We start from the raw sequence: 27,456 nt of genomic DNA on the forward strand, positions 1-27,456 counted from the left end.
TTTGGTTTTGCTCTGTGGTTCATATTTGAAGTTGGAATTTAATTTTTTTATATTTATATCAAAGTATTTATTGCTTATTGATGCGTATGTATTTGTGATGTAGAAATATTTAGTGAATTGCTTGTTTTATTATATGAGAGATTGAAAATTGGAGCTATTACTTATTTGATTCTTATTAGTGAACTAATAGACCTAAAAAATCCCAACTTGTGACTTTTGGGATAATATCAAAGGCAAAAAATATCTAATGCTAGTGGCAAAAAAGTGTCTATACAATTTATCCAAATAACTATTGTATTGTCTGTTTGGTATTTAGGTTTGCAATTTATTTATTTTGAAAATAAGAAGATTATTTCAGTTTCTTCTTTCACAAAAGAAATCAAAGGCAGATGGGTTTTAAATCTTAACAAATAAGATTTTTTTTTTTTTTGTTAATGAATTATACATATATTTCAATTTATTTCTTTTTCACAAAAATCACTTATTACACCAAATTATTAGTATAAGAATTAGAAAAAAACAATGATCACTAGTGCTAATTGCTAATGTCATACTGTTATTGTTTTTTTCGGCTAGCCATATAAAATCAAAATTTTTAGTCACAAAATAATAACACGTAATATTGATTTCATTAGAAAAGAAATGGAACAATCAAACAAATGATTATCGATCATACATTCATACCAAATTTTATCAGCATTTTGGTTTTTTTCTGTTGCTACTATTTTGGTTGCGTGGTGGATTGAAATAAAATCAAATGGAACATGCACGAGTCAAGAGTAGGGACACAAGGGTGATTGAGTTTTAAAGTAAATTTCCGGGACTAGATATTTTGTTTGGTGGGATAAGAAGAGACACTTGTTTAAAACCTCGTGGTCTTTGGTGGATAGGAATATGACACGTGTATGGTTCTTATCTGACACGGTCTTTCACCTTTAAATGGTAGCTGTCACTGTCAGAGACTAAATATCTTCTTTTTTTCCCTGTCTCTTCACGCGCCCGCGAGTTGGACAGATAGATCATACTCGCTCTATTTTTCCTATGACTTTTCTTTTTTTATTGACCTACTATGGTTTATTCTTCTCCTAATCAAACTTAGTAAGATACTAGTAGTAGGTAGGTACTATATAAAAAAAGATAATTAGAGCATTTTCAAAGGCAATCTCAAATTTTCAAATATAAAGTTTTTGGTTCTTCATAGTCAACCTCAAAACCTCAAATTTGAGGTTTCATCTTTTTTATTTGTATTTTGGTCCTCATAATTATTTATATCTTAGAAATATTTTTACTAATTTATTATTTTATCATATTAGTCCTAAAATTTCTATGTCTTATAAATAGAAAGTCAATTTTTCATATAAAATAAAGAAACACTTTAAAATAATATAAAATATTACATAACATTAAAAACAAATATTACACAATAACAATATTACATTAAGCAAATTTATTACACAAAATAAAACAAGAAAAGAAAAGAAAATTACATGAAAACATAAATATTATACAAATTATATATTACAACAATATTAATATTCAGGTAAATTTGATCCCAAACCTCCAAGATCACCAAAATATGGTCCATAAAAATTTGGTGAAATTGGAGATTGTTGTGGTTGTTCTTGATTTCTTTTTTGTATGATTCTTGCTTGTTCAGATCGAATATACTCATGAGTATTACTATCAGCAATAGTGTCTAAATCTTTTAACAAGATTTTATTCTCCTCGTGCATTTCTTTTAGGGCTAACTTTTTTGCTTGATTTTGCATACGCAATTCAGCTAGCTCGTAACTTTTTTGCCCTAGTTGTTGCACTTTCTTTAAGAAATCTAGGATTTGTTTATTTGAAGAAACCAAAGTGTCAACAGATGAATTATTACCTTCTGCAATCTTTCTTTTGAGTTTTACTTTCTTCGATCCAATGGGACGTTGTGATGAATTTGATCCACCGTCTTCACTGCTTAAATTGATTGAAAATGATGACATTCCCGGAGATTGTGATGTTGGAGAACTGGCGATATCGCTCTCGGTGTTAGGAGTATCTGGAATACCGACGCTAACATTGTCTGTGAACTTTGGGATATTCTTCAGCAAATTCCATACATGGTCGAATTTAAAACCTTTCTTTAGTTTCTCAACTTGTACCAACAATTTCTTGGCTTTTTCCATCTGCATAACATTTAGAACAAAAAATTTAGTTATTTACACAAACATATATCATATATAATTAGAGTAGAAAAAATTATATACTTACAATGTCAATTTCCGACGCACCACTTGGATGCATATTCTCCACTTGGATTATGCAACTCTTCAAATTCCTAACCGCATAAATAATAGTATTCATTCTACCTTGTAGTGACCTATTGCTTCTAATTTCCCAACTCCCATTTTTTTTACTATTGTAACTTTTTTTAATTTTTTCCCATAATTTCCCTATAGCTTGGTTATTGCTACCAATGGGATCTTGGGATATTTCTAAATATACACGACACAATAACTCATCTTCTTGTTGAGTGAATGATGAGCCTCTACTTTTTCCATATTGTTTATAAAATGAGTTGTTTGAAGTGTGATTTTTTTCATTGCATGAAGTGTATTATTTATACACAATAATGGATGTAAAAGATTTCAAATGAATGGCTACAAATCAATTTTCTAGATTTTCTTATCAAGTTGGATGGATTGGATATGATTTTAATCCAACGGCTGATAATATGAGAGATCTAATGGATGGTGTAGATTAAATTAGAAAGATTTCCTTATCTTCTCAAATAAAAAATATATATCTATAAAAATGTATACATGGACGTTTCACAAACATCACAACATCACAACTTAGTAAAAATGAATTTTAATATTGGAGAGCCATCTTCTTTTATAAATTCGTCTTCTTCTTCAGACTCATCTGAGTTTGATGAATGGCTGATGAATGAAAATGCATCAACAGAGAGAGAAGAACAAATTGCGGCAAATTTGTATGTCAACAACAACCACCTTCTTCACCAAATTACTCAAGAAAGCGATCATGTAAGTCATCGAGGCTATATTCATGATCATGCAGTTATACAACGTGATAGAGAAAATGCTCATCTTAATTTGTTCAATGATTATTTTTCTAATAATCCTGTGTATGGTGAGAGAGAGTTCCATCGTAGATTTCGAATGTCAAAGAGGTTATTTCTCCACATTGTTGATGTTGTTAAACAACATGACAACTACTTCACCCAACATCGTCTTGTGACTGGTAAAATGGGCTTATCCACCCTCCAAAAAGTAACGGCTGCTTTTCGGATTTTGGCCTATGGTATGCTTGCTGATGCTGCAGATGAATACCTCAAAATAGGAGAGTCTACAGCAATTGAATGCATGAAGAGATTTTGTCGCGCCATTGTAGAACTGTTCTCGGAGTGATATCTCAGGTCACCAACATCAGAGGACGTTGCCCGACTTCTCAATATCGGCCAACAACGTGGATTCCCTGGAATGCTGGGTAGTCTAGATTGTATGCATTGGAAGTGGAAAAATTGTCCAACTGCATGGGCAGGACAATTTGCAGGCCGTAGCGGATCACCCACAATAATTCTTGAAGCTGTGGCAGATTACGATCTATGGATATGGCATGCCTATTTTGGTATGCCAAGCAGCAACAACGATATTAATGTTTTGAATTCATCTAACTTATTTTCAAAACTTGCTCAAGGTATCGCTCCTCTAGCTAATTACATTATTCATGGACAAGAGTACACCATGGGTTACTACTTAGCTGATGGCATTTATCCGAAATGGTCAACTATTGTTCAGACTATAAGTGATCCTCAAGGTCCAAAGAAAAAATTATTTGCAGCAAGACAAGAATCATGTCGGAAGGATGTTGAACGTGCGTTTGGAGTTCTACAATCGAAGTTTGCTATCATTGCAGGAGCAGCACGTTATTGGAAAAAAGAGGTATTGCATGATATAATGACTGCATGCATTATAATGCATAACATGATAATCGAGGATGAACGTGATATCACCGCACCGATTAGAGAAGCAAGATCAGTACCAGAGGCAACCGTGGAAATGACAATAAACAAAAATACTCGATTTCAACAATTTTTATCTCGTAATCTACAGATAAAAAATAAAGAAACTCATCTAGCTCTTCGAAATGCATTGATTGATCATATATGGGAGCATTACGGAAATAATTAGGTTCAATAATTTGGTAATTTAGTTTTAATTTGAGATTTCGTTTGTGTTTTTATTATTATTTTGTGTAATTTTATTTTATAATGTAATATTTTATTAATTAATAATGCTTGTAATATTTTTAATGTATGTTTTATTGTTATTTATAAAAGTTTTATGATTTTATGTAATTATAATCAATAGCAAGGACTATTATGCAAAATACAAATTATTTTGAAGTTAAATTTGAGGTTTTCCTTTGGAGACACACAACCCTAAACCTCAAATATAAGGTCCCTTTTGGAGATGCTCTTAGTGTGATGACCATAAATCAACAAATAATGAAATTGCCAAGAACTTCATAGCCAGGTCGTGGTTTAGTTCCTTATTATGCGTTAACAGTTTGAAAGAAATTGTCACTATGTTTTGGCCGGTGTGTCATATTGACAAATGGAAAAATTAATGCTCCATAATATGAGAACTAAGTCGATCGATGATAGGTTTTAATGTTGTTGGACGAGTTTAACATTTTTTTACTATATTGTTGCTGGTCACATAATTGACAATTAAATAATTAATATAAAATAGAAATGATATATAATCTTTTTTTTTTGACATCTTTAGATTGACAAGGTCCGATCCATAGCCAATCTCTACTACGTGGGGTAACGCGATTTAGTGGAGTCGAACTCCGGTGGGAAAGACGGAGTCAAGTGGACTTAACCACTTGACTAAAAGCACATCCCCAATGATATATAATCTATGATATCCTTTTTTGTATTATTATTTCAACAGCAGATAAAAGTTCTACTAGTGAATCAATGAGGGTTTTTTTATGAAGAGTATATGATTTTTTTTGGGCAAACAATAGAGTATATGTTTCCATATGTTTTAAATATGCATAATGAATTGAAAAATAAAAGAACATTATATTCTTTAAAAAAAAAAAAAAAAAAAAAAAAAACATTATATGTTTACGATATAATTCATATGTAATAATGTCAAATAATTCTAGCGGATAAACCATATTGTGAAATACAAATAATATAGTTTATTTTTTGTAATTCATAACTATGAAAATGGAGAACTAACGTGGTGTTGTCCCAGTGGTAAATATTAAGGTAGAAATGTTGGATTCGACGCCTGTTGGGAGAGATCTCTTCTCTAAAGAAGATGAATTTAATCTGGTATAAATCTCATTTTTAGAAAATGTAGGATCTTTGGGTTTGAACTTTCAAATAGTTGTGATTTATCAAATAAGCATTATAGAGTAGTGATTACTTTGCAGACAATACTTGTAATTAAATGTTTAAAAAATGAAACTTCTCGTCGATTTTCATTTTTTGAATAAATCACAACTATTTGAATTTTATTAATCATAAAGAAAATATGTGGCCGTAAAATTAAAATTAAAATATAAAAAAATAAATTAAAATACAACTAAATACAAACGATATTTTGAGACAAACTTTTTACTGCTGTCGATCAAACTTAAATCTACTTTCAGGCAGGTACTCTCAGGCAGGTAGATAACCACAATTGACTAATAACTAATAACTCAACGACATATATAACTAAATACAAAAAAAAATGTGGATGATGATACTCCACGCACCAGTGTTGAAAGTGTAGTGGATTCATGACTTTTGGTAAGGAATAAAATCTAAAGATATTTTGGCCTAACTTACACTGAACGTGCTCCATCTTTTTTCAAACAGATATTTTTTGTGTGGCCAACTTTGATATTTGATATTTCATTTCTTTTTTGTTCTTTAGAGTCTGTTTATGATATTTTTCTTCATTTTTTTTTATGCCACTTGAGATATTTCAATGTTAAAATATCATACGGCTAATGGCTTTGATATTTCATTTCTTTTTTGTTCTTTACAGTCTGTTTATGATATTTTTCTTCACTTTTTTATGCCACTTGAGATATTTCAATGTTAAAATATCATAGCTAATGGCTTTGTCCATTTTATTCCAAAAAAATTAAGCTTGTTGGTATTAATGGGCTTCGAAACATCCACAAGTTACAATCAGACGTATCTTTTTTTTTTTTAGCATCTAACTTCTTTTTTTCATCTAAACTATATTAATAAACCTTATTAGAACTAAAGATGATTACAAACACTTAAAAGAGGAAAGCTAAAGCCAGCGGACGACGAACAAGTCTCCGGAAACAGCCGGAGGAAACAAAATTTCTCCAGAAACTAAAGCCCTATAGAAAGGGAAACTAAAGATAACAAAACCACAAAGCAAGAAATTTCAAACCAAAATCGAAAGAGGACAAACCCTTAACCTAAGAACAGAAGCAAAAAAGCATGAACCTTAGAAAACACACTAGACCTAAGAAAGCAAAAACCTCTTCTCCTGAAGCTCCTGTAGAAAAAATTTATCACGGGTGCCCACGGCCAACCCAAGGATAACAACTACCACCTCCCATCACGAAGAGAGCCAATCTCTCGAAACCTAGAACCAAGAACTTCATAACCCAGCAAGCAAACCACTTATAAGGCCTCGAACAAGCTTCTAGATGCGATAGCGACGTCTGATGCGCCCATTAGCGTCTAGCTAGAAGTCTTCAAAATGTGATCCATTCAAAACAGAACTGGAAAGCAAAGTACAAGGAGCGAAGCCTAAGCCCTCGATTATCACCGCTCTCAAATATGAGAAAGACAATAGATCAAGCCAGCTATCTACCACAGCGAACAACATCAACACCAAGGAGAAGAGAGAGTACTGCAAAATTAGAGAACTAACACAACTTCAAAACAAAACGCAGCCTCTGCTTAGGAAGGGAAATAACTAAAAGGGAACAGCTGGCTGAAACGAAGAGACAAGGAGTGAGAGGAAAGACAATTGTTGGACGGTGCTAACGAAATCCCACAACCATTCCACAACGGCGGCTTAGAAACAGAGATAAAAACGAGACCGACAACAAGAATTGAGACAGGAACAAGCAAACCACAATGGCATTATTCATCGAACCAACCGTTGAACTAACAGAACCGGCATCACCATATTTGCTATAAACAGAGAACCCAAATATAACAAGCCGCTCTGACCGCTTCCTCAACACACTCAGAAAATCAACACTCAAATCAAACCAAAAGACTCCCCAATCGAAGGTCAAAAAATCCGCAAACTACACTAAACCAACCAACGGAAGATAATAACAACTGAAACAAGAAGAGAGAGATGGGTATCACAAATCCGACAAGGAGCAAAAGCGAGAAAACGTTTCCACACCTCGTAACCACCGGCAACCAATCCAAAGACGAAGCCCCAAGCAAGGATCTCCACCACCGATTCTGGTAGTAGACACCACCTTCCACCATAACCAAATCTGAGATCTCTGCTCTCAACGAGAAACAAGCCTCGAGGAGGAGAAGGAATCACCAGGACCAGAGCACCACTCTAACCCTCCTCAGACAGGAAGCATCGCCGGGATCGAACCACCGCAACCTAGAAACCCAAGTCGCATTCTTGATTCACCAAAAAAGCAGCAACAAAATGGACATGAGAAGCAAAGGCTAAAATAAAAAAAAAAAGACGGAGAGGCCGGATCCGGTGCTAGGGAATCCACCGTGATCCAGCCTCCGATCTGCAAATTTTATTTCTCCGACGGCTGATGAACGAGATAGAACGAAACTAGGTTGAGTTCAGGCCTCCCGACAATCAATCATTCAATCATTCAGGCCTAGAAACTAAAGTTAATTGAGCGAGACGAAAGAATATACAATATGTAGATGAAGGAATAGTGATATCAAATCATGGTAGATAAAAAAAATGTTGAGTTGCCCCGATGTTTTAGGTTATGAACTTATTTTTTTAGTCAATTCCATCTTTGCTCTTTGATTGGTAACATGAATTGTCATTGCGTTAAGTTGAGTTATTGAGTTAACATTTTCTTACGATGATTAAGATCACTAATTGTTATCTCAAACTGATGATGTCATTCTCACGATAAAATTCATCCAATTACATTGTATTATTAATCTCGAATTTTGTACAGTCAAGTTCAATTTTTTTATTATTTATTCTTCATATAATTCGTCTAAACCGATATTGCAAGATTGATAATACCCAAAACATTAATATTACATGATTTGTATTGTCTAAACTTGTATATTTTAAAAATTTCACAATGAAATGTCGTTCAATGAAATTTTTAAAAAATTTCACTTCTGATAACATATTGAACTTCCAATTTGATTAATTTAATTAGAGAGGTTTTAGTTTTACCGTAATTAGTATATTTGACACATAAAATGTGTTTCTTCCTTATACCTTTGATTAAAAGATTAATGACAACATAGTAGACAAATCAATATATAATTGTGTAAGTGCGGATGAGATAAGATAAGTTACAGAAAGTAAACGAGACAAGAAATTTGTTAACGAAGTTCGGTTTTTCCTACTCCCCGGGACCAAATCCAGATTTCGATTTCACTAGAACAAGAAAGCAAATTACAACCAATTCGCAAACGCGTAAAACAAGCCCAACCCTCTTGATTTACCGCTCCCTTCTATAACAGGAACCTTATAAGGATAATGTCTACCCTTAACTAAACTCCCCCTGAGTCTAGATTTAATCAGGATAACCTGACCTTTAGCTAAACTCCCCTTGAGCCTAGACTTCAAAACAAAACCACTTGATCACACAAGCACAAATCCGCAAACCTAAGTTGCACACAATCTCACAGAAAGCTCTCTAAGATTTCTTCTTTATGCCTCAGTTTTCTTGCCTCCCAAAGACGTCATCAGCTCTTCCTTATATAGCCAAAATGATTTCCGAATCACCATAGGAGAAGATTTCCAATTTCCATAAGAAAAAATAAATTTCTTTTTATACTTTTCCTTTTTCTCATCAAACTCCACTTTCATCAAGTCTTCCAAATCTCTTTAAGTCTTTTTTTCTTTGTGATTCATCCTCTAAATACGCTCCAAACATATCTTCTCGAACCATCTTGAAACCGACACTCACACAAAAACAGTCGCATCTTGAATTACTTCTTGACTCATTCAACAACTCCACCAGACAAAATCTTGTATTTTTTCTTGACTCATTCAACAACTTCATCAGACAGCAACTACATCTTCATTCTCCCCCTTTTTTACTATGTTTGTGAACTCAACAGTTCTAACTCCAAAACATCATCACGAAACACATCATCATTCTCCCCTTGAATGAGTCACAACAAGGTTAAAACTACTTGGAAAATTCTCCCCGCTTTGCAATACGAGGTTGATAGCCTAGTATACCACCTCCATAAAAATCATCTTTCCTAACCCAAATCTTGTTGCACCTTATACCTTCATTACTGGATTCTCGAATGAATCTGAAACAATTTCTCGTAACATGTCCTTGAACTCCACAATGATAACATGTAGGACCATAAAATCTCACATCATAAGCATTCTCCATTCGATTTCTCTCCCTCAACAATCCGAAACACCTTGGCGTAATATGCCCAATAACACCACAATGATGGCAAACAAGTCGAAAAATTTGTTGAGGTGCATTTTTCAATTCTGGATTTTTTCTTAAAACTGTTGCAGTCTGTGAACCAGTTAACGTAGTAGTTCTCGTACCAGATGCAGTCTCTGCCACAGTTGCAGTTTTTGACAAACTTCGTGATCCAGACGTGATTTTTCTACCATAAACAAACACTGGATCTGATTTTGAAAGACTTCCTTTAAATCCAAGGCCACACTTATCTCTCTTGCCTATATTCAGAATATGATCCAACTTCTTTGTGCCATTATTAAGCATCCTCAAATTCTTTTGAGTTTCTTCAAGTTGTACTTTAGCTTGTGATGCTTCTTCTTCTTTTTCTGCAGCATATTTATGTGCTTCAATTACTTTAGCCTCTAACTTTAGTTTCTCTTTAGTTAACACTGAATTCTCCTCAACCATTTAAGCCAATGCTCATATAAGGCTTTGTAATTCTCTGTATATTCTTCCTCATCAATACTCTCTGCATCACTATCACATTCATTGCTTTCACTTTCAATTGCAGGTCCTGTTGCAGACACTGATGCAGATCACTGATGCAGATCCTATTGCAAACGCTGATGCAGACCCTGTTGCAGACCCTAATTCAGATGTTGACGCAGATTCTATATCTGAACTAGAATCGAAAGTTGTAAACGCCACAAAATTCTTCAGATCTTCTATTTCTTCATCTGAATCAGTTTCAGAATCACTAGTGACAACATTCATGGCCTTATTCCTATGTTTTGTAGATTGGCGCATTCCGAACGAACATGTCCATATCCTTTGCATTCAAAACTGCACATTCTTTGATGAACTTCTCAACTCTTCATCAATTTTATCCTTCTTCTCTTTTTCCTTTCGCTTCAAATATTTAGTAAAATGTCTTGACACATAGCCATTGAATCTTCAGTTGATGATCCCTTAAGAGCAACTCCAATGCCAATTTTCTTCTTCACTTCATCTACCTTCTTCATCTTTCCTTTAGTTTCATATGCTTTACTTAACTCAAAATCTTGAAGAATCCCAACAAACTCATCAAAAGCCATCTCATCTAGATTATGAGCTTCTTCAACTGCAAAAAAATTTGACTCAAATTTTACAGGTAATGATCTCTTCAACTTTTTCACCAGCTTTTTATCCTTGTAAAGCTTTCAATGAGCAAACGACTCATTAGATATGTCACATAACTTGGCACTGAAATCAGCAACAGTTTCTTCTTTTTCCATCCTTAGATTCTCAAATTGCGAAGCTAACATATCCAGTTTTGTTTTCTTAACGCTTGTAGTGCCCTCAAACATATTCTCCAATGTCTTCCATGCTTTTTGAGCTGATGCACATTGAGAAATTAACTTGAAACGGCTTTAATCAATTGTATTGTAAATCGCAGTCTTAGCCTTAGAATTACAACTTGATAGCATTTTCTCTGCAATAGTCCACTTATCTCTTAGCTTGAGACTTACAACTCTGTCATCATCCGTAATTTTAGGAGTCTCCCAACCAAGTTCAATCGAATTCCAACAATCTTCATCAAGATTACTAATAAAACTTGCATACGGACCTTCCAATATCCATAATTTGCTGAATTAAGAAGTGGTGGTCTTGTCATAGACATACCTTCCTTGTATGAATCCATAACGAACGATTCTTAGCTCTGTTTTAATTCCCGAACGATCTCTTGAGCAATCTTCTGAACAATCTCCAGAACCTCACCTTTTTTTTTTTCAAACAAGAAAAACAAACTCCAGAACCTCACCCTTATCTACCCGAAACAAGACTAAATCTCTATCAAGAACCCGCTCTGATACCAATTGTAAGTGCGGATGAGGTAAGATAAATTGCAGAAAGTAAACGAGACAAAAAATTTGTTAACGAGTTTTGGTTTTTCCTACTCCCCGGGACCAAGTCCAGATATCGATTTCACTGGAACAAGAAAACAAATTACAATCAATTCGCAAACGCATAAAACAAGCCCAACCCTCTTGATTTACCGCTCCCTTCTATAACGTGAAACCTTAAAGATAATCTCTACCCTTAACTAAACTCCCCTGAGTCTAGATTTAATCATGATAACCTAACCCTGAGCTAAACTCCCCTTGAGCCTAGACTTCAAAACAAAACCACTTGATCACATAAGCACAAATCCGCAAAACTAAGTTGCACACAATCTCACAGAAAGCTCTCTAAGATTTCTTCTTTATGTCTTAGCTCTCTTGCCTCCCAAAGGCGTCCTCAACTCCTCCTTATATAGCCAAAACGATTTCCTAATCACCATAGGAGAAGATTTCCAATTTCCATAAGAAAAAATAAATATATTTTTATACTTTTTCTTTTTCTCATCAAACTCCATTTTCATCAAGTCTTCCAAATCGCTTTAAGTCTTTTTTTCTTTGTGATTCATCCTCTAAACACACTCCAAACATATCTTCTCAAACCATCTAGACACCGACACTCACACAAAAACAGTCGCATCTTGAATTACTTCTTGACTCATTCAACAACTCCATCATACAAAATCTTGTATTTCTTCTTGACTTATTCAACAACTTTATCAGACAGCAACTACATCTTCAAATTGTTCCAAATTGAATTAGTAAGCATGCACAGTTATTTTGTTAGCTAATTAATGACTAAATTACATGCATATACAAAATAAAATAAAGTGTAAGATAATCAGAAAAAAGTTTTTTCACATTTATTCTCTATTAACGGCAAATTAAATCTTAATATGTATTCGACACAAAAAGCAAATTAATATCTACACTACTTATTTCAATAAGTTGTTTTCATACTAATCTTTAATGAATTTTTTAGAGGTTGTTATTTGTGAAATTCGGTACAATCTCTTTAAATTTCTTTGGATTTTTCTTCTTTTTTCGTGATTTGATTCTTTCATTTCCTTTTATTGACCTTAACTTGTGGTTGAATCTTTGTTTCTTTACCAACATGGTCACAATATTCTTTCATTTTTTTCAATATAATTCTATAGAAGAAATGGGATTGAAAACTCGTCGAATCTCTAAGTTTTTTAGTTTCATCAAAACTTCATATAGTTTTGGAACACCTCATTTATCCTTAACATCATTTGGGTGCACATCTAATGAAGATATCTTGGTCGATATTTTCTTGCGATATCACTTATGAATTTTCTATTAATGAAAATTGGTCAATGAAAAGGTTTATGATCGCGAGTATAGAAACTAAATTAATCTTAATTATAAGTTTTTTTTTTTTTTTTTTTGAGCAACAGTAATGCCAAAAGAAGGGACCGTGAATGCACATCTGAAAATAAAAGGGACTAATTTGTAAGAAATATAAAGAAAGGGGTTCTTTTCATAAATATAAATCTTCTCGTTTTGCATATGTCACCATCCTTATCCATTTTCTTCTCCTTATCCAAATTTTTCCACTTCCTTCCTCACTACTTCAGTCTTCAGTCTTTACAAAGGAAACAAGGACCTGTGAACCTCTCTCACTCTCAAATGGCGACGCTTTTAGGTTTCTCTCAAACGAAGTTTCACCATTGCGGCGTCTCGATTTCTACGCCGCCGTGCTCATCTTCTTCCACGGTGGTCTCAATGGTGGGTTCGAGCCGGACTGATTCGAAAAAGCTCCGGTCAGATTTTCTTGGCCATATTGGTTACGATGATCGGAGACAAGTAAGACCCAGTTGCTGTAAAAGCTCATTAGCTGTGAAAATGTCGTGGGACGGTCCTCTCGCTTCCGTCAAGCTGATCATCCAAGGAAAAAACCTCGAGGTTTGGATTCTGCTACTACACGCTTGAATTTGATTGGATTCTGAACAAAAATGTTGAATTTTTTTCTGGGTTTCGATTATTGAGAAGTTGCAATTAGGAAAGTTTGAAACTTTCGGGAGATGTTTCGTGTTAGGTTACTGTACATTGGAAGAGAAAACTCGAGTGTTGTTGAAATTATGGTTTAGTGATCAGCTATATTATGGATACTGATACTGTTAGGTTTAACTTAAACCGTTTAAGAGAGTTACTCTTGACTCTTAGTCAGTGGAATTTATGTGTTCAACATTTTGGTTTTGAAAGGTTAAGTTTGTTGTCTTCAATCATTTGGTTAATTGTGTCATTGTTGTGACAGTTATCAGAGCCAATCAAGCAGCATGTTGAAGAGAAAGTAGGGAAATCTGTTCAGAAACACAGTCATCTTGTGAGAGAAGTTGATGTAAGACTCTCTGTTCGAGGCGGAGAGTTTGGTAAAGGCCCTAGGATTCGTAGATGCGAGGTAAACATGTCTTTCTGATCGATATTGAAACCCTTTCTTTCACGTCCATATCCACAAACTGTTATTTTAGAAGCTAACATGTAGTTCTTCTGGTACTTAAGGTGACATTGTTTACAAAGAAGCATGGTGTTGTGCGTGCTGAGGAAGATGCTGAGACGGTATATGCTTGTATCGACTTGGTATCAACGATAATACAGAGGAAGCTGAGGAAGATCAAGGAAAAGGACTCAGACCATGGGAGGCACATGAAAGGTTTCAACAGATTGAAGGTAAGAGAACCAGTGATTGAGCCGGTTGTGGAGGATGTTGAGGATAGTACTGACTCGAGCCTAGGAGAAGAAGAAGAAGAGGATGATTTGATCAAGGAGGTTAGTCCAGACTTACCTAATACCTTATCATTGGTGTTTGCTGATCTTATGATGATGTTTTTAATTATTGTGGTTATCTACAGATTGTCCGTACCAAGACTTTTGAGATGCCACCATTGACTGTCGCTGAGGCAGTCGAGCAGCTGGAACTAGTCAGTCATGACTTCTATGGCTTCCAAAACGAAGAAACTGGTATGCATGTGACATTTTATTTTCTTCCATAAATGTTTGATTGCTTAAACCGCAGAGGAGTTCGATAAAGATCGAGAGGAATACTTACATTTTGATATCGTTTTGGGTTGGCAGGTGAGATCAACATAGTGTACAAGAGAAAAGAAGGAGGTTACGGTCTGATAATCCCAAAGAAAGATGGGAAGGCCGAGAAGGTTGAGCCGCTTCCAACCGAGCAACTGAATGAACACTCTTTCGCCGAGTAGATTGTCTCTGCTCACATCTAAACAGATCAGTTCGTCTCTCCTTACAGTTGCTTGTCTAGGAGTTAGGGTTCTTGAGAAAACAATGAAACAAAGATTGTAGAAGTCAGAGCACATAAAAAAAGGCCGACCACTCTTTGTATACTTTTGCGGTAAAAAGAAATTGAATCTGAAGATCTTAATTCTCTTTAAATCAGATGATAGCAATACATTTTTCATAAACAAGAATGTGACATAATAATCATACAACAGTTATCATCATATACATAAATGCGAAACTTAGTTTGGTTTAGTGACTGTTAGCCAAGGACCGATGACCTCGAGCCTCTGCTTGGCTGTTTTTCTTACTTGTATGTATACCGAAAGAACCTTCTTTTCTAGGTTTAGAGGGCAACCTGGTAAAGAGAAGAAGAGATGACATTAATATACATTAGGACTAGGAGCCATTGATTAACACAGTTAATGAACTTGCCTTCGGCTAACATTACTGCTTTCTGGTTCATCATGAATCTCTTCGACGTGATAGCGTGGATTCTGCAATGAAGATGAGACATAACACATGTTATTAGCAACACAGTTCGATTCGCATCACATCGATGAACACTGCAGAGACCTTATTAAGAGCATTAAAGAGCAATATTCATGATCAAATGAGCAAAGTGATACTCACATTGTCTGAAACTGATGTTGAAATCTTCATCTTCTTGCTTTTCCGAGCAATTTCACCATCATCATCACCGACGTCACATTTCCTCTTTTTCTTCTTCTTCTTCTTCTTCATCATCTTCTTCGTCTTCGAAACAACTCTTGATTTACCTTTCTTCTCCCTCACTTTCCAAACATTCCTCCTCCTGAAAACAAGTTTCTCAGATTTCCAAATCTTAAAGCTTGTATCAATCACCGTCACTTCACTCCTCGAAAATCCAACTAAATCCTTCTCTCCTTTCTCTTCCTCCTCATCCACATCCTCATCTTCCGCTACACTTCTTCTCCTTCCCCTAATCTCCGGCGCCGGAGTTTTCTTATTGTACGAACTACGCGATGATGAAGTAGCGAATTCACGGACACTTGGAACACAATTCGCGTCGTTGCTCTTCTGATTTACCAATGGAACAACGTCGTTAGGAGTGTCTAAAGAGCAATGCCTAGGGTTTGATTGTTTCCTTGGCAACTTCTTCTTCCCGGGAATTGTGGAAGATTTAGATGAGCCACCGAAATTGAATAGTTCGGAGAGAACATCGCTCATCACGCCGTACCATTCTCCGGGAACTGGCTCTTCGGATGGACTTTCAGCTAATTCTGGATCTGAAGGAACTGGAGCAGATGGAGGTGAATCGGAGGCGGAACTAGTGGCGGTGATTTCGGTGTGGTGGTTGCGGCGGAGAAAGTCGTCGAGAGTAAGTGGATTGCCAGAAGCATCGTCATCTTCGGTGGTGGAAAGTCCTCTGTTTAAACGGAGGCGGTTGAGCCAAGTGGAAGCGACGGGCTTGTCGTCGATGATGGAGCTGAGCATCGGAGACGACGACGATACAAATCTTGGCTCGTCTTTTTTTTTTTCCTCTGCTGTGAATTTAAAACAGTGCGCCGTTTGGATTACAGGAAAACAACAATTACACATTCTGAGTCCAACTACGCGTCGTCTTCTAATTAAATGGTTTTACATTTAAAAAACAAATTAGATGAGTTAATTAAGGTGTGGATGAAAAAAAAAAATAACCAATTCAAAATTTTGACAAATCAAATTAAAAATGGTCTTCATATGGTTTTGTTTTCATAAATCCAAATTTACCAAAACCAAAAAAAAATGGAGAAAAAAATCATCAACAATAGACCCTCTATAAATTAATAAAATAGCATAGTCCCAACGTTATTAATTAATAGAAGTTTTATTGTATGTTTTTCGTTGTATATATCTAAACAATAGCCAAAATTAAATCTGATTTATTTCTGTTATCTCATCAACAATCAAATATATTGTAAATAATCAAAATCTAATCAAATCTTCATACCAGGCAAAATTCATAAAATTTGGAAGCAAATAAAAAAAGCTTCATATGAGGCAAAATTCATAAAATTTGGTCGCAAATAAAAAGCTTCTCAAGCAGACAAGACAACGGTTTCGCTTAGAACATACAAAAGAAAGTAAATCAATAGAAAGAAGAAGAAGAATCTCTTCTACTCAAACAATCCGATTATCAGACCATCTCCAATGTAAAGCTCTATATTTTTGCTCTAAAATAGAGTAACTTTATAATAGAGTAGAATTCTCTCCAATGTATTACTCTATTCCTTACTCTAAAATAGAGGTAGTGTAAAAAATAGAGGAAAATTATAGAGTTGCTCTATATATAGAGCAATCTTCACTTTTGCTCTATTTTAGAGTAGAATATAGAGTTGGGTTGTGATATGATCATGGAAAGCACAAAAGACATGGAACGTGATAAAGAGCTTGTAGCCGAGGAGGAGCTTGAAGCAGGGGAGCCGCTTGAACCTGAGGAGCATTTTGAACCAGAAAGTGAGCTCGTACCGGAGAAAGAGTATGGAAAAGATGTTATCTTAACCTCACTGGTTTTGATAAATGATCATCAAATGGGCATGTGTCTCATTTGTACTCTTTTTCCCTTGTCAAGTTTTGTCCCAATGGGTTTTCTTGACAAGGTTTTTAATGAGGCAAATGATTCACATTCAAATCACCCATTTGTTGATCCAGCCCATGGAATAACATTCAGAAGACTACCCCATGGAATATATATGGAGTCCAGCCCATTTTATGACCATTACAAGCCCAAGAGGAGCCCAAACCAAGTACTTAATTTGTTGGTCAAGAGGAGTGACGAAAATAGAAGTTCAAGGGTCATCTTTGAAGCCAAATGGTCTTTTCTATTCAAATTCTATCTTTAATATTTTGTTAAGTTTCTAGGCAGCCTTGGAGCTTGTTCCAAGACTTGTCTTTCTACATTCTCTTCTCTCCTTCTCCTTTATATATTCTCTTGTAATCTCTTATGAGAACTTATCTTTCTTTTTATCAAAAACCTTTTCTAAGAAGATCATCTTGTTGGTGCGTATATCCCGCAAAACCCTTAGTCTCTTTTGGTGCGTATATCCAAAGGATCTAAGTTTCGGTATCGTGAAGCTCTTCCGCAAGCTTCTGTGATATCCATCGATCCATTCTCTCGTTTTTGAGTCGTGTGTCGCCTCTAACTCGAGATCATCTATCCACCCTCACGGCTTCACAGCCACATCTATCCCTTTCTCAACTTTAGAGTGCCGAGTCCTCGGGAGGATCGTGTCAAGTGGTATCAGAGCACACTCTGAAAGTTGAGTATTCTATCTTGTCTGTTCATCTTCTTATTCCGTCTGTCATCTTGTTTTAATTTTCATAAATAATTGGTATGTGCTAAAATCGCGAAATCAACTGTCACGGGTTCGAAATCGAGTCTAGTATTTGTTAAAATTGTTTCTGGAATTTTTCTGCGCGATTTGATAATTTTTAGTCTCCGAACAAGTGAAACTGTCCTGATTAGGGTTCTAGAAGAATTTTGTGGCAATTGAAGAGTCATTTCGTGTTTGTTTCAAAAGAACTAGTTACTGGTGTTGTTTTGTTGTTTCTCTTGCAGAAAGAATGGCTGAATCCGATGAGGAAGAGACTAGCCACAATCGGAACAACAAACTTTTGATTGAAGCTATGAAGAAAATGATGAACACCGAATTGGAAGCTTTTCGCCAAGAGTTTCATCAGAATTTAAGATCTCCAAGGAGAAGCCAAGAGCAGCATGAGCAGATCATGTATCAAAAAGATGCAAAACCAAGGCGACCCCAGGAGAAACCTAATTGGAGAAGCAGATCAACCAAAGATCAAGCAAAAAGTTACTACCACAGTCGTGATGATCAAAGACGTGTTGAGAAAGCTACACCGCAACATAATGATGTGAAAGAAGTTAAGGCCGTGAAGCAAAGCCAAAAGGAAAGTCTAGCCTTAGCAAAAGAACAGTTCGAGGATGAACTTCTGAAGATTCTCAACGCTTACAATAAACCCAAGAAAGCTAAGTCAACATCTCAACCAAAGATGGTCACTGACGAAGTTGTAGTTCACAAGCAAAACCAAAAGGAAAGTCTAGCCTTAGCTAAAGAACAGTTCGAGGATGAGCTTCTGAAGATTTTCAACGCTTACAACAAACCTAAGAAAGCTAAGTGTGTTCTTCCTTCTAATTCAGAAAAAGCTAAGTTTGCTCTTCCTTCTAAATTTGTGAAAGATACGTGTGATCTTTCGGAGAAACTTGATTTTATGCTTAAAAATGATCAACCTTGTGACAAACTAATCCTTTCCAAGCCGGTGCAACCGAGTAGTACTTTTTGTTTTTTCACAGGTTATTGAAGAAGAATCTCAGGAAGAAGTTCAAAGGAGTTTGCCATCAATTGTACTAATTTGGAGCAGCAAACTATCTTTGTTCCTGAACCAATCCTTGAGTCAAATGAGCATTATCAAAAGCACTGTAAGGAAGTTGATTTGGTTACAAAAAAAGCTTAATGTGTTTGTTTTGATTTCTGCTCAAGATGAAAAACAATTTGGTTTGGAAAATGTGAAAGAATTTCGTATTTCAAAATCTGTTTTTGACAAAATGATTCCAACTTTTGATACACTCACACTTGAAAAGCTCTTTAAGCCAAGATGTTTTCTGTTTGATGAGTTTCGTGAATTTAACTCTTCTTTGAGAATTTCTTTGTGTAGCAAAGCATTTGAGTTGTTTAGAATAAAAACCGAAAATGCATTGGTTAAAACTTTTTATGAGTTGCAAGAATCAAATCCGTTCAATGAGCTTTGCAAACCAACCTTGAAGGATTGTGTTTTTGGATTCTCTATTTCAAGTATAATGCATTTGTTCTGTCCCATGAGTGCTGAAAAAGGAACAGGAGCTCTGGAGAAGAATAACTACATAGGAGAAGTGACATCAAGGAAAGGCACATTCAAGGTTCCACTCCATATCCATGACGACTTGAGGAGAGCTGAAGGTGCACTGAACATATTGACAATCAAAGAAAAGCCGCCGGATTTGCAGCAGCCTCAATCCATTCGCAAGGAACCCAAACCAGGAACCATGAGCAAGACTAGAGAATTAACTCAATCTGAAGTAGTTCTGGTCCACAATCGATTATCTAAAGCTGAATACAATATTGTGATCAAGGAGAAACCACCAGATGTTACACCACCAATTAAAACCCGAGGTAATTATCTAAACTCCCAAAAACGAATGAAAGCTAATTTGCTTTCTCTTGGTGAAGGTTCTACAATTTTGAGACCAATCAAGAAGACTATTGATCGAGAGATTAGCACTCATCATCGGAGTCGATCCAGAGATCCTCGTAAAGATTATGAATGTCAACTTTGGCTACAACACAATGAAGAACGCATAGGCAAGTAATCAAATTTCGTTGTGAGGGTTGGTGATGTTAAGAAAGCTGTGTTATCAAAACACCAAGTATTATTACTTAATTATAAGAAAGCTCTCATGAGCTTGACTAACCCTACACCGGTGCTGCCGAGTGAGATGATGTATGTTTTGCAGGATTATGAAGACATGTTCTCCGAGGATAAACCTATATGACTACCACCTATCCATGATGCATCTCAAAGCTACATTTGGAGACCAGGAGACTATATAGGACGTTCAATACCTGAACCACATGAGTCTTTGGTCACTTTACTTCACATGTTTCCCGAGGAGCCTAAAATGGATCTTTCTTCATTTGGTTCTTTCTATACCTATCAATGGCGACCAAGAGAGTTGTTAGATAGCTCTAGACAGGAGGAGTTGGTCACCAACAATGCATTGATCCAAGAAGAACCACCGGATCCAACACCACTTTTATTAATCGTGAAGATACCAAGCACCGAACACACTGCGAACCTTATTCAGGCAAGTAACTCTTTCACTCGCTTTGTGTCTCATGTTACAAGAACTGTTATTATGAGTTTATCACATCTAGAAAACATCGAGAAAGAGTTAGATTTATTTAAAGAATATTTGGAACCAAACTCATGTCTTAGGACGAAAGTAGAACATGAACATTTCAAGGATAATGCATTGATCAAAGTTGAGACATGCTTACTTGTTTATAGTGATTCCATGACTGTGATAACACACTTTCTCTTTGCCAAAGCTGTTGACAACATTGTAGGTACAAAAGAGGAGCCATCGGACTTAGAAGTTCTCTCGTCTAATTTCTTTGTGAGAACTGGCATTGGAGATGTTGTGATACAGGATAAGAAACCTATTGCTTATTTCAGAATGATCTTTGAGGTTGGAGAACAAGTATGGGTACACTTGAAGAAGAAACAATTTCTAGCTGAAAAGAAGTCCAAACTGATGCCAAGGATCAATAGTCCATTCAACATAAGAAGACGAACAAGCGACAATGCTTATCAACTTGATCTGCAAGGTAAGTGTAATGTGAGTTCCAGTTTCAATGTTTCTAACTTAGTTCCTTTCATCGCAGACAAATCGGATTTGAGGTCAAATCCTTTTCAAGAGGGAGAGGATGATATGATCATGGAAAGCACAAAAGATATGGAACGTGATAAAGAGCTTGTAGCCGAGGAGGAGCTTGAAGCAGGGGAGCCGCTTGAACCTGATGAGCATTTTGAACCAGAAAGTGAGCTCGTACCGGAGAAAGAGTATGGAAAAGATGTTATCTTAACCTCACTGGTTTTGATAAATAATCATCAAATGGGCATGTGTCTCATTTGTACTCTTTTTCCCTTGTCAAGTTTTGTCCCAATGGGTTTTCTTGACAAGGTTTTTAATGAGGCAAATGATTCACATTCAAATCACCCATTTGTTGATCCAGCCCATGGAATAACATTCAGAAGACTATCCCATGGAATATATATGGAGTCCAGCCCATTTTATGGCCATTACAAGCCCAAGAGGAGCCCAAACCAAGTGCTTAATTTGTTGGTCAAGAGGAGTGACGAAATTAGAAGTTCAAGGGTCATCTTTGAAGCCAAAGGGTCTTTTCTATTCAAATTCTATCTTTAATATTTTGTTAAGTTTCTAAGCAGCCTTGGAGCTTGTTCCAAGACTTGTCTTTCTACATTCTCTTCTCTCCTTCTCCTTTATATATTCTCTTGTAATCTCTTATGAGAACTTATCTTTCTTTTTATCAAAAACCTTTTCTAAGAAGATCATCTTGTTGGTGCGTATATCCCGCAAAACCCTTAGTCTCTTTTGGTGCGTATATCCAAAGGATCTAAGTTTCGGTATCGTGAAGTTCTTCCGCAAGCTTCTGTGATATCCATCGATCCATTCTCTCGTTTTTGAGTCGTGTGTCGCCTCTAACTCGAGATCATCTATCCACCCTCACGGCTTCACAGCCACATCTATCCCCTTCTCAACTTTAGAGTGTTGAGTCCTCAGGAGGATCGTGTCAGGTTGGAGAGAATTTTGCTCTATATTAGAATTTAGAGAAAAAAATAGAGTGGGGTTGGAGATGCTCTCATGTAATCTTCACTCTCTTCTTTGATCTCCTCCTAAGATTATTAAAAAAAATCCACTATTTAGTATTGATTATTAGTTAGGTTCTAAATAATAAATGTTAATATGTTATTCATTATGTGCGAATAAAATATTATGACATAATGTCCCACATCGGAAGTTGGAAGGGATCCTAAGTAATATATAAGGGATATGGGCCACTCCACTCATTGCCAATTGGTTTTGAGTTGGAAGCCCATATTCTAATATAAAATACCTTCTCATTCTTCTTCTCTTGGGGGAGAAGAGGCTGATTGAGAAACGGCAGGAGCAGAAGCGGTATCTGGACCAAGAGAACCACAACCACAACCACCTGCTCCTACATTCATGATGAGATCGTCGATGTTCTTCTTCTCGCAAAGCTTAGCAAAGAGGCTAGGCCAGTATGACTCAACATTCACGTTGGCTTTTTTCACCAGTTTGATATGTTCTCACCCTAATAATATTACATAATTACAACACTTGGGTTGGGTGAGATGAAATTACAAATTTTAAGCATCGTGGCGTTGTTTATGGAAATGGAGACGATTCGAGAGACTAAAACATAAGCTAAAGAGATCTCTCAATAGCTACAAAACAAACTTGAAGAGAAGAAAACTAACGGTGATCTCGATTCCATCACCGTGGAGGATGAGAGCCGCATAAGTGCAGGCGAGCTCACTGGTCGACATTCTCTACCTTTTAACCTCTTTGCACTATGCTTGTACTATTATCGTTTGCATTTTAATATTTTGAGGTCTTAGCCTATATACTTGGGGTTAGGATTTTGTAAAATTGATCCCATCTCATAAAAATCTGACAAGTAGCTTAATCTTAACTGTAACTAAGATCAGAACATATTTAAAAATCACATCTTGATCACACAAGTCAAAAAATTACATTTTAGATTATACATATTTTCCTAAATCTAAAAGATTTCATAAGCTAAATTTTATATATTACTCATTTTATAAATGAAAAAATGAGTATTATGTTTTCCAAATCAATGCTCAAACCATAACTAGAAAAAAATATAAACAAACACATTGAGATTATTAGGATAAATAAATAAGATCTTTAGGTATGGTAATGATATCGAAATTAAAAGTAAGTTTTGCTTTTATTGTTATGTAGATTTTTAACATTTTGGTTTAGGGATTCTTATATTTCTAGAGGAGATTATTAAAACAATGATTTAAAATTAATTCCCACTTTTATAATTTTCAAGATTGAAAATTCTCTCTTCTCTCACTAAAATCTTTTAGAGAGAAGATCGGTTTTGCTTCGCCGACCGGATCTTTTCCGGTGTTTGTCGTCCCGTTTTTTCTGGTTTCTGTCTGGCATCCTCCGGCTTCCGTAGAGGAGATGGCTAGCTATGGTCTGGCTCCTATTGGCGGCATTGGCCGACTTCTGGTTTATGATTCCGGTGGCTTTCATAGCACAAGAGTAGCTTTTTGTTTTTAATGGCTCGACACCGACGGATCTTCTTTCCTTTTGGTTTTAGGTTTTTAATTATCATGGGCTTTTCAATTTCTCTGTTGTTTCTTTTTCTTAATCGCCGGAGATCTCCATGCTCTTATCGTATCGTCCCTTAGGTATCATAGCTCTTGTTGTGGTAGGTGAAGCGGTTTTGGGCAGCCTATTTTTAGGTTTCCTCCACTCGATCCAACTCTCAGATCTGGGCGAGATCTGCTCAGTTCTTGGCTCCTCCCACCGGATCTAAGTCGCTTAGTTCGACAATTCCGGCCCAGGCTTCAATCGACGGTTTCATAAAGATTTTAATTTTCGTAGTCTTTAAATCACCATGCGAGGAAAGAAGACAAGAAGATCTATTATGAAATTTGTCAGTTCCTCCGATAATTTGCGAACCTTCTGTTCTCGGATTTCATCGGCGTAAAGAAGAAGTTTGACACTAGTGATTTTGTAAGCCTAAATGTTTAATTTGGGTTTTCGTTCCGGGGTTTCAATCCTGCCGGTTCAGTTTCCGGCGGAAATTTTCGTCGGCTTGAAAATTTTGTGTGAAATTCAATAAAAGTTCTTCAGTGAGAAAAAAAAAAAAAGATTGAAAATTTTGCTAAGATTTATAAGACCTTATGTGTGAAGATTCTAAAATATTTCTCATACCTTGGATTTTGTTTATAATAATTAGTCAACAAATTTCATTAGAATTCATTAAATTTTTATGTCAAATATATGAAGAAGTCAATTCAAATCTGTAGCAAATATACAAATAAGTCTCCACTGAAACTAACTTCAAATTTGTGTCAAATATGAAAAGATGTTTACTTAAACTTCATTGGAATTAAACTTAAACTCAAATCTCCATTGGAATTACTTAAACTCAAATCTCCATTGGAATTTATTCACTTCAAATCTTTGTGTCAAATAAGCAAATAAGTTAATTTCAGCTCCATTGACAAAAACATAAAAGCCAACGAATCGCTTTAGCCGCTAAAAAGTAGAAGCTGATATATCTTAAAGACGTCCAATAAAGTAAGACAGGGTGCATTGTACTAAGCTTACCGATACTAAACACCAGAAACCACAATATATTCTGGTTAGGTTTATACACAAGATGAGATCATAGTAGCATTTGGTTCATCAAATGAATTCAGTTTTAGTTACAATCAGAATAGATACAAGAAGCGAGAGTGCGCATGCACCAAACCTATTATCTTACGCACATGACGATTATACAGGTCTATGCTAAAATCCGTTGATCACTTCATATCTGCACCTGACATTAAGTGAAATGGATTGTAATTATAAAGAAGTGTTATTTGATTTTCTAGGTTGCATGTGTGTATATATACACAATGCTGTTGTCTAAATTCTCTAAATGAGTTACAAAAACCTGAAGCCCACATACAAAGATGTTCGAACCAGCATTTCATTGGTTGTAGTTTCCAATTCCAATTATATGACTATGAGGACAAACAGCAGAGTTAGACGGAAACAATTATCAGATCCTTGGTTATCCTAACCGATATTTGGATTTGTTATGTAGCTCGTGGCTCATCTAAAGTACTGAAGAACTATGGTTAGAAGTTAGAACCCAATGAATGTACAACTAATTCATCATATTGGTTAAATCCAAGATATTACTACTAATCTATCAGCCGTTACATCAAGTGTGAGACCTAATGCTAATACGAGTCACAATATGACTACTAAAATGTGATTTATATATGCATCAGAAAGTAACTGATTTCAACAAAGATACTGAATCAGGTTAATCAGAAATGGACTATAGTCTACCTAAAACCCGAGTAGTGTTAAATCTCTGGCAGCTTTGCAATCAAGAATCGAAAGTCTAGCTACAAGCCTACACGACTATCTGTTATGACTATGCAAGCAAATGCAGCAGGATCTAAACCAATAATCAATGCTTCCTCATCAGAATTTAGACCTAGCAATTGAGATGATCGATTTCATAGTTATGTAGCAAAGCAGAAACTCTAACCTCAAACTCTAAGGAGCTGCATTTTGTTAGCGAAAGCAATGCCAATCCAATCAGGCTGCGAAGAAGACCACTGCAACTGGTTAATCTCCGAGCCAGCCGAATAAACCGACATCGGATCAATCCCATTCGGTCCAGCTACAGTAGGAAGCTCCCAAATAAGAGCCTGTGTATCATCACCACCAGAGCAAATATGTTTACAGCTCTGTGGCGCCCAAGCTATAGCATTAACACTAGCCTGATGCCGTTCAAGCTCCGCAACAGGCATAGTCGGCGAACGAATATCGAGTATCACAACCTTATTAGAATCCATCAAAATCGTCGCCATGTACCTAAGATCTTGTTTGTTCCAAGCAAGTCTTAAAAGAGGCGTATCAGGCTGCGGACTCTCGTAAATGATTGTAGAATGTTCCTTATCGCGTAAATCAAAGATCCTAACGGATCCATCGGCCGAGACAGATGCGAAAACCCTAGCTTCTCCCCAAGCAATGTCATGAACCTCTTTATCATGAGCTATGAGCTGAGTCTCAACAACAGACTTCTCAATATCCCAAATCGTACAAGTCGTATCAATACTACAAGTTCCGAGCCGTTTCGGCTCCACATCGTTCCAATCAAAAGAGGTCAACGGAGCACAAAACTCACTCGTCTTGCTGTTGTTGAGAACCGAGATCGGCTCAACGGTTGAAGAATCTTCGTTAATTTCCCAAAGACGGAGGAAATCGCCGGAGGAAGCGAGTAGATCTCCGGCAGAAGGACGACGGAGAGAAGGAGGACTGAACATTAGCTTTGTTGGAGGATAAGGATGTTCGAAGGAGAGATTTGGATGAGGCTTCACGGTCATGGAATCGGAATCGAAAGAGAGAATATCGATGCGGTTGTTGTAATCTTCGAGGAAGCTTCCGACGGCGATTCTGTGACCGGGGGATGAACGGAGAGAAGAGAAAGCCATGGCGTAGAGTGGATAAGGTGAGTCGTATGTGACGGCGGTTTCCGATCTGGATAACGAATCTGGAGCTGAGTTATCCATGGAAATGAGTGATTCTGATTCGATTCGAGATTTGGCTTCTTCACGACGAAAGTGAGAGGAGAGTTTTGAGGTCAGTGTCAGTCAGAGACGGAGAAAGAATCAATAGAGACGGCGTAGATAAACCCCCCTCTGGATTAATCAATGTTTCTATAGATAAATGGGCTTTTCTATGCGTATTTGGGCTTTGAGTCTTTAGATAATGGGCCTTTTATTTTAACGTTTAGAGAAGAACGGCCTAATTATAGGATCAGTAATCTTCACTAATCACTAGGATGACATGAAAGACATGAAACACTCAAAAGACAAGATTAATCATTTTTTTATCCAACAGCATAATATTAATTTAACGGTTCAGAGATCTAAACCGAAAGAACCGGGTTTACATGTATGATCAGTTGCGGATGAATACATGCATTCTTTTTTTTAAAAAAAATTCAGGATAAATCTCTAGAACTAATATTTGGGGACAAGATGTTTCATAGGTAAAGCTCCTCTCCTCTCTCAAATTTTCAAATGGGCTGTAAATAATAGATCAATATCCATGTGGCTAAAAGAATAAAACTGAACAATCCTGCGTTTGGAGAGAATTGATCCATGGTCTAAAACCAACAAGGTGATTCTTCCACCAGATTAGAATACCATTTCTGGTTAAATATACATGCATCTTATGCCCGCAAGCGTGTCTGCTCTAACATTAACTCAACGAACAAGTAAAATAGAAAAATTAGAA

At 36.1% G+C, this 27,456-nt stretch overlaps 6 protein-coding genes and 1 pseudogene across 7 annotated transcripts; 1 reads left to right on the forward strand and 6 right to left on the reverse strand.

Moving 5' to 3' along the window:
• Positions 1–1,426: 1,426 nt before the first annotated feature.
• LOC110227194 lies at positions 1,427–2,538 on the reverse strand. The gene is made up of 2 exons (XM_021020638.1): positions 2,254–2,538; positions 1,427–2,168 (listed from the first exon to the last, which is right to left on the reverse strand). Exons 1-2 carry the CDS (start codon positions 2,344–2,346, stop codon positions 1,530–1,532), a joined length of 732 nt encoding a protein of 243 aa, XP_020876297.1. The 5' UTR covers positions 2,347–2,538; the 3' UTR covers positions 1,427–1,529.
• A 3,714-nt stretch (positions 2,539–6,252) lies between these two features.
• LOC110227688 lies at positions 6,253–8,191 on the reverse strand. Its single transcript, XM_021022896.1, has one exon. It carries the CDS (start codon positions 6,658–6,660, stop codon positions 6,568–6,570), a length of 93 nt encoding a protein of 30 aa, XP_020878555.1. The 5' UTR covers positions 6,661–8,191; the 3' UTR covers positions 6,253–6,567.
• A 423-nt stretch (positions 8,192–8,614) lies between these two features.
• LOC110227822 lies at positions 8,615–10,792 on the reverse strand (annotated as a pseudogene).
• A 2,276-nt stretch (positions 10,793–13,068) lies between these two features.
• On the forward strand, positions 13,069–14,918 carry LOC9310269 (ribosome-binding factor PSRP1, chloroplastic). The gene is made up of 5 exons (XM_021022284.1): positions 13,069–13,427; positions 13,780–13,923; positions 14,025–14,291; positions 14,375–14,483; positions 14,598–14,918. Exons 1-5 carry the CDS (start codon positions 13,152–13,154, stop codon positions 14,726–14,728), a joined length of 927 nt encoding a protein of 308 aa, XP_020877943.1. The 5' UTR covers positions 13,069–13,151; the 3' UTR covers positions 14,729–14,918.
• On the reverse strand, positions 14,896–16,344 carry LOC9308186. Its single transcript, XM_002874156.2, has 3 exons — positions 15,396–16,344; positions 15,198–15,259; positions 14,896–15,120 (listed from the first exon to the last, which is right to left on the reverse strand). Exons 1-3 carry the CDS (start codon positions 16,341–16,343, stop codon positions 15,015–15,017), a joined length of 1,116 nt encoding a protein of 371 aa, XP_002874202.2. The 5' UTR covers position 16,344; the 3' UTR covers positions 14,896–15,014.
• Positions 16,345–22,184: 5,840 nt separating this feature from the next.
• LOC9310270 (60S acidic ribosomal protein P1) lies at positions 22,185–23,494 on the reverse strand. Its single transcript, XM_021020418.1, is given in 4 exon segments — positions 22,185–22,253; positions 22,475–22,501; positions 22,503–22,687; positions 22,856–23,494. Coding segments are annotated over 4 exon segments (354 nt in total). The 5' UTR covers positions 22,929–23,494.
• Positions 23,495–24,693: 1,199 nt separating this feature from the next.
• LOC9310271 (protein TRANSPARENT TESTA GLABRA 1) lies at positions 24,694–26,860 on the reverse strand. 2 transcript variants are annotated; one of them, XM_021021939.1, is made up of 2 exons: positions 25,700–26,860; positions 24,694–24,967 (listed from the first exon to the last, which is right to left on the reverse strand). In XM_021021939.1, exon 1 carries the CDS (start codon positions 26,724–26,726, stop codon positions 25,701–25,703), a length of 1,026 nt encoding a protein of 341 aa, XP_020877598.1. In that variant the 5' UTR covers positions 26,727–26,860; the 3' UTR covers positions 24,694–24,967; position 25,700. The 2 variants fall into 2 exon arrangements, with proteins under 2 accessions (XP_020877598.1, XP_020877597.1); XM_021021938.1 differs by having other exon boundaries at positions 24,694–24,973; positions 25,700–26,859.
• Positions 26,861–27,456: the final 596 nt, after the last annotated feature.

Source organism: Arabidopsis lyrata, assembly GCF_000004255.2.
Source record: "Arabidopsis lyrata subsp. lyrata unplaced genomic scaffold ARALYscaffold_6, whole genome shotgun sequence".
NCBI lineage: Eukaryota > Viridiplantae > Streptophyta > Magnoliopsida > Brassicales > Brassicaceae > Arabidopsis > Arabidopsis lyrata.

What these genes read in the sequence shown, in the direction of transcription:
- LOC9310269 (XM_021022284.1), top strand. Translation starts at nt 13,152, where the DNA reads ATGGCGACGCTTTTAGGTTTCTCTCAAACGAAGTTTCACCATTGCGGC. An exon ending in TCCAAGGAAAAAACCTCGAG is followed by an intron (nt 13,428 to 13,779) that starts GTTTGGATTCTG and finishes TTGTTGTGACAG; the next exon opens with TTATCAGAGCCAATCAAGCA. An exon ending in AGGATGATTTGATCAAGGAG is followed by an intron (nt 14,292 to 14,374) that starts GTTAGTCCAGAC and finishes GGTTATCTACAG; the next exon opens with ATTGTCCGTACCAAGACTTT.
- LOC9308186 (XM_002874156.2), bottom strand. Translation starts at nt 16,343, where the DNA reads ATGTGTAATTGTTGTTTTCCTGTAATCCAAACGGCGCACTGTTTTAAA. An exon ending in CAACATCAGTTTCAGACAAT is followed by an intron (nt 15,260 to 15,395) that starts GTGAGTATCACT and finishes TCTTCATTGCAG; the next exon opens with AATCCACGCTATCACGTCGA. An exon ending in AGCAGTAATGTTAGCCGAAG is followed by an intron (nt 15,121 to 15,197) that starts GCAAGTTCATTA and finishes TCTCTTTACCAG; the next exon opens with GTTGCCCTCTAAACCTAGAA.
- LOC9310271 (XM_021021939.1), bottom strand. Translation starts at nt 26,726, where the DNA reads ATGGATAACTCAGCTCCAGATTCGTTATCCAGATCGGAAACCGCCGTC.
- LOC110227194 (XM_021020638.1), bottom strand. Translation starts at nt 2,346, where the DNA reads ATGAATACTATTATTTATGCGGTTAGGAATTTGAAGAGTTGCATAATC. An exon ending in GTGCGTCGGAAATTGACATT is followed by an intron (nt 2,169 to 2,253) that starts GTAAGTATATAA and finishes AATGTTATGCAG; the next exon opens with ATGGAAAAAGCCAAGAAATT.
- LOC110227688 (XM_021022896.1), bottom strand. Translation starts at nt 6,660, where the DNA reads ATGAAGTTCTTGGTTCTAGGTTTCGAGAGATTGGCTCTCTTCGTGATG.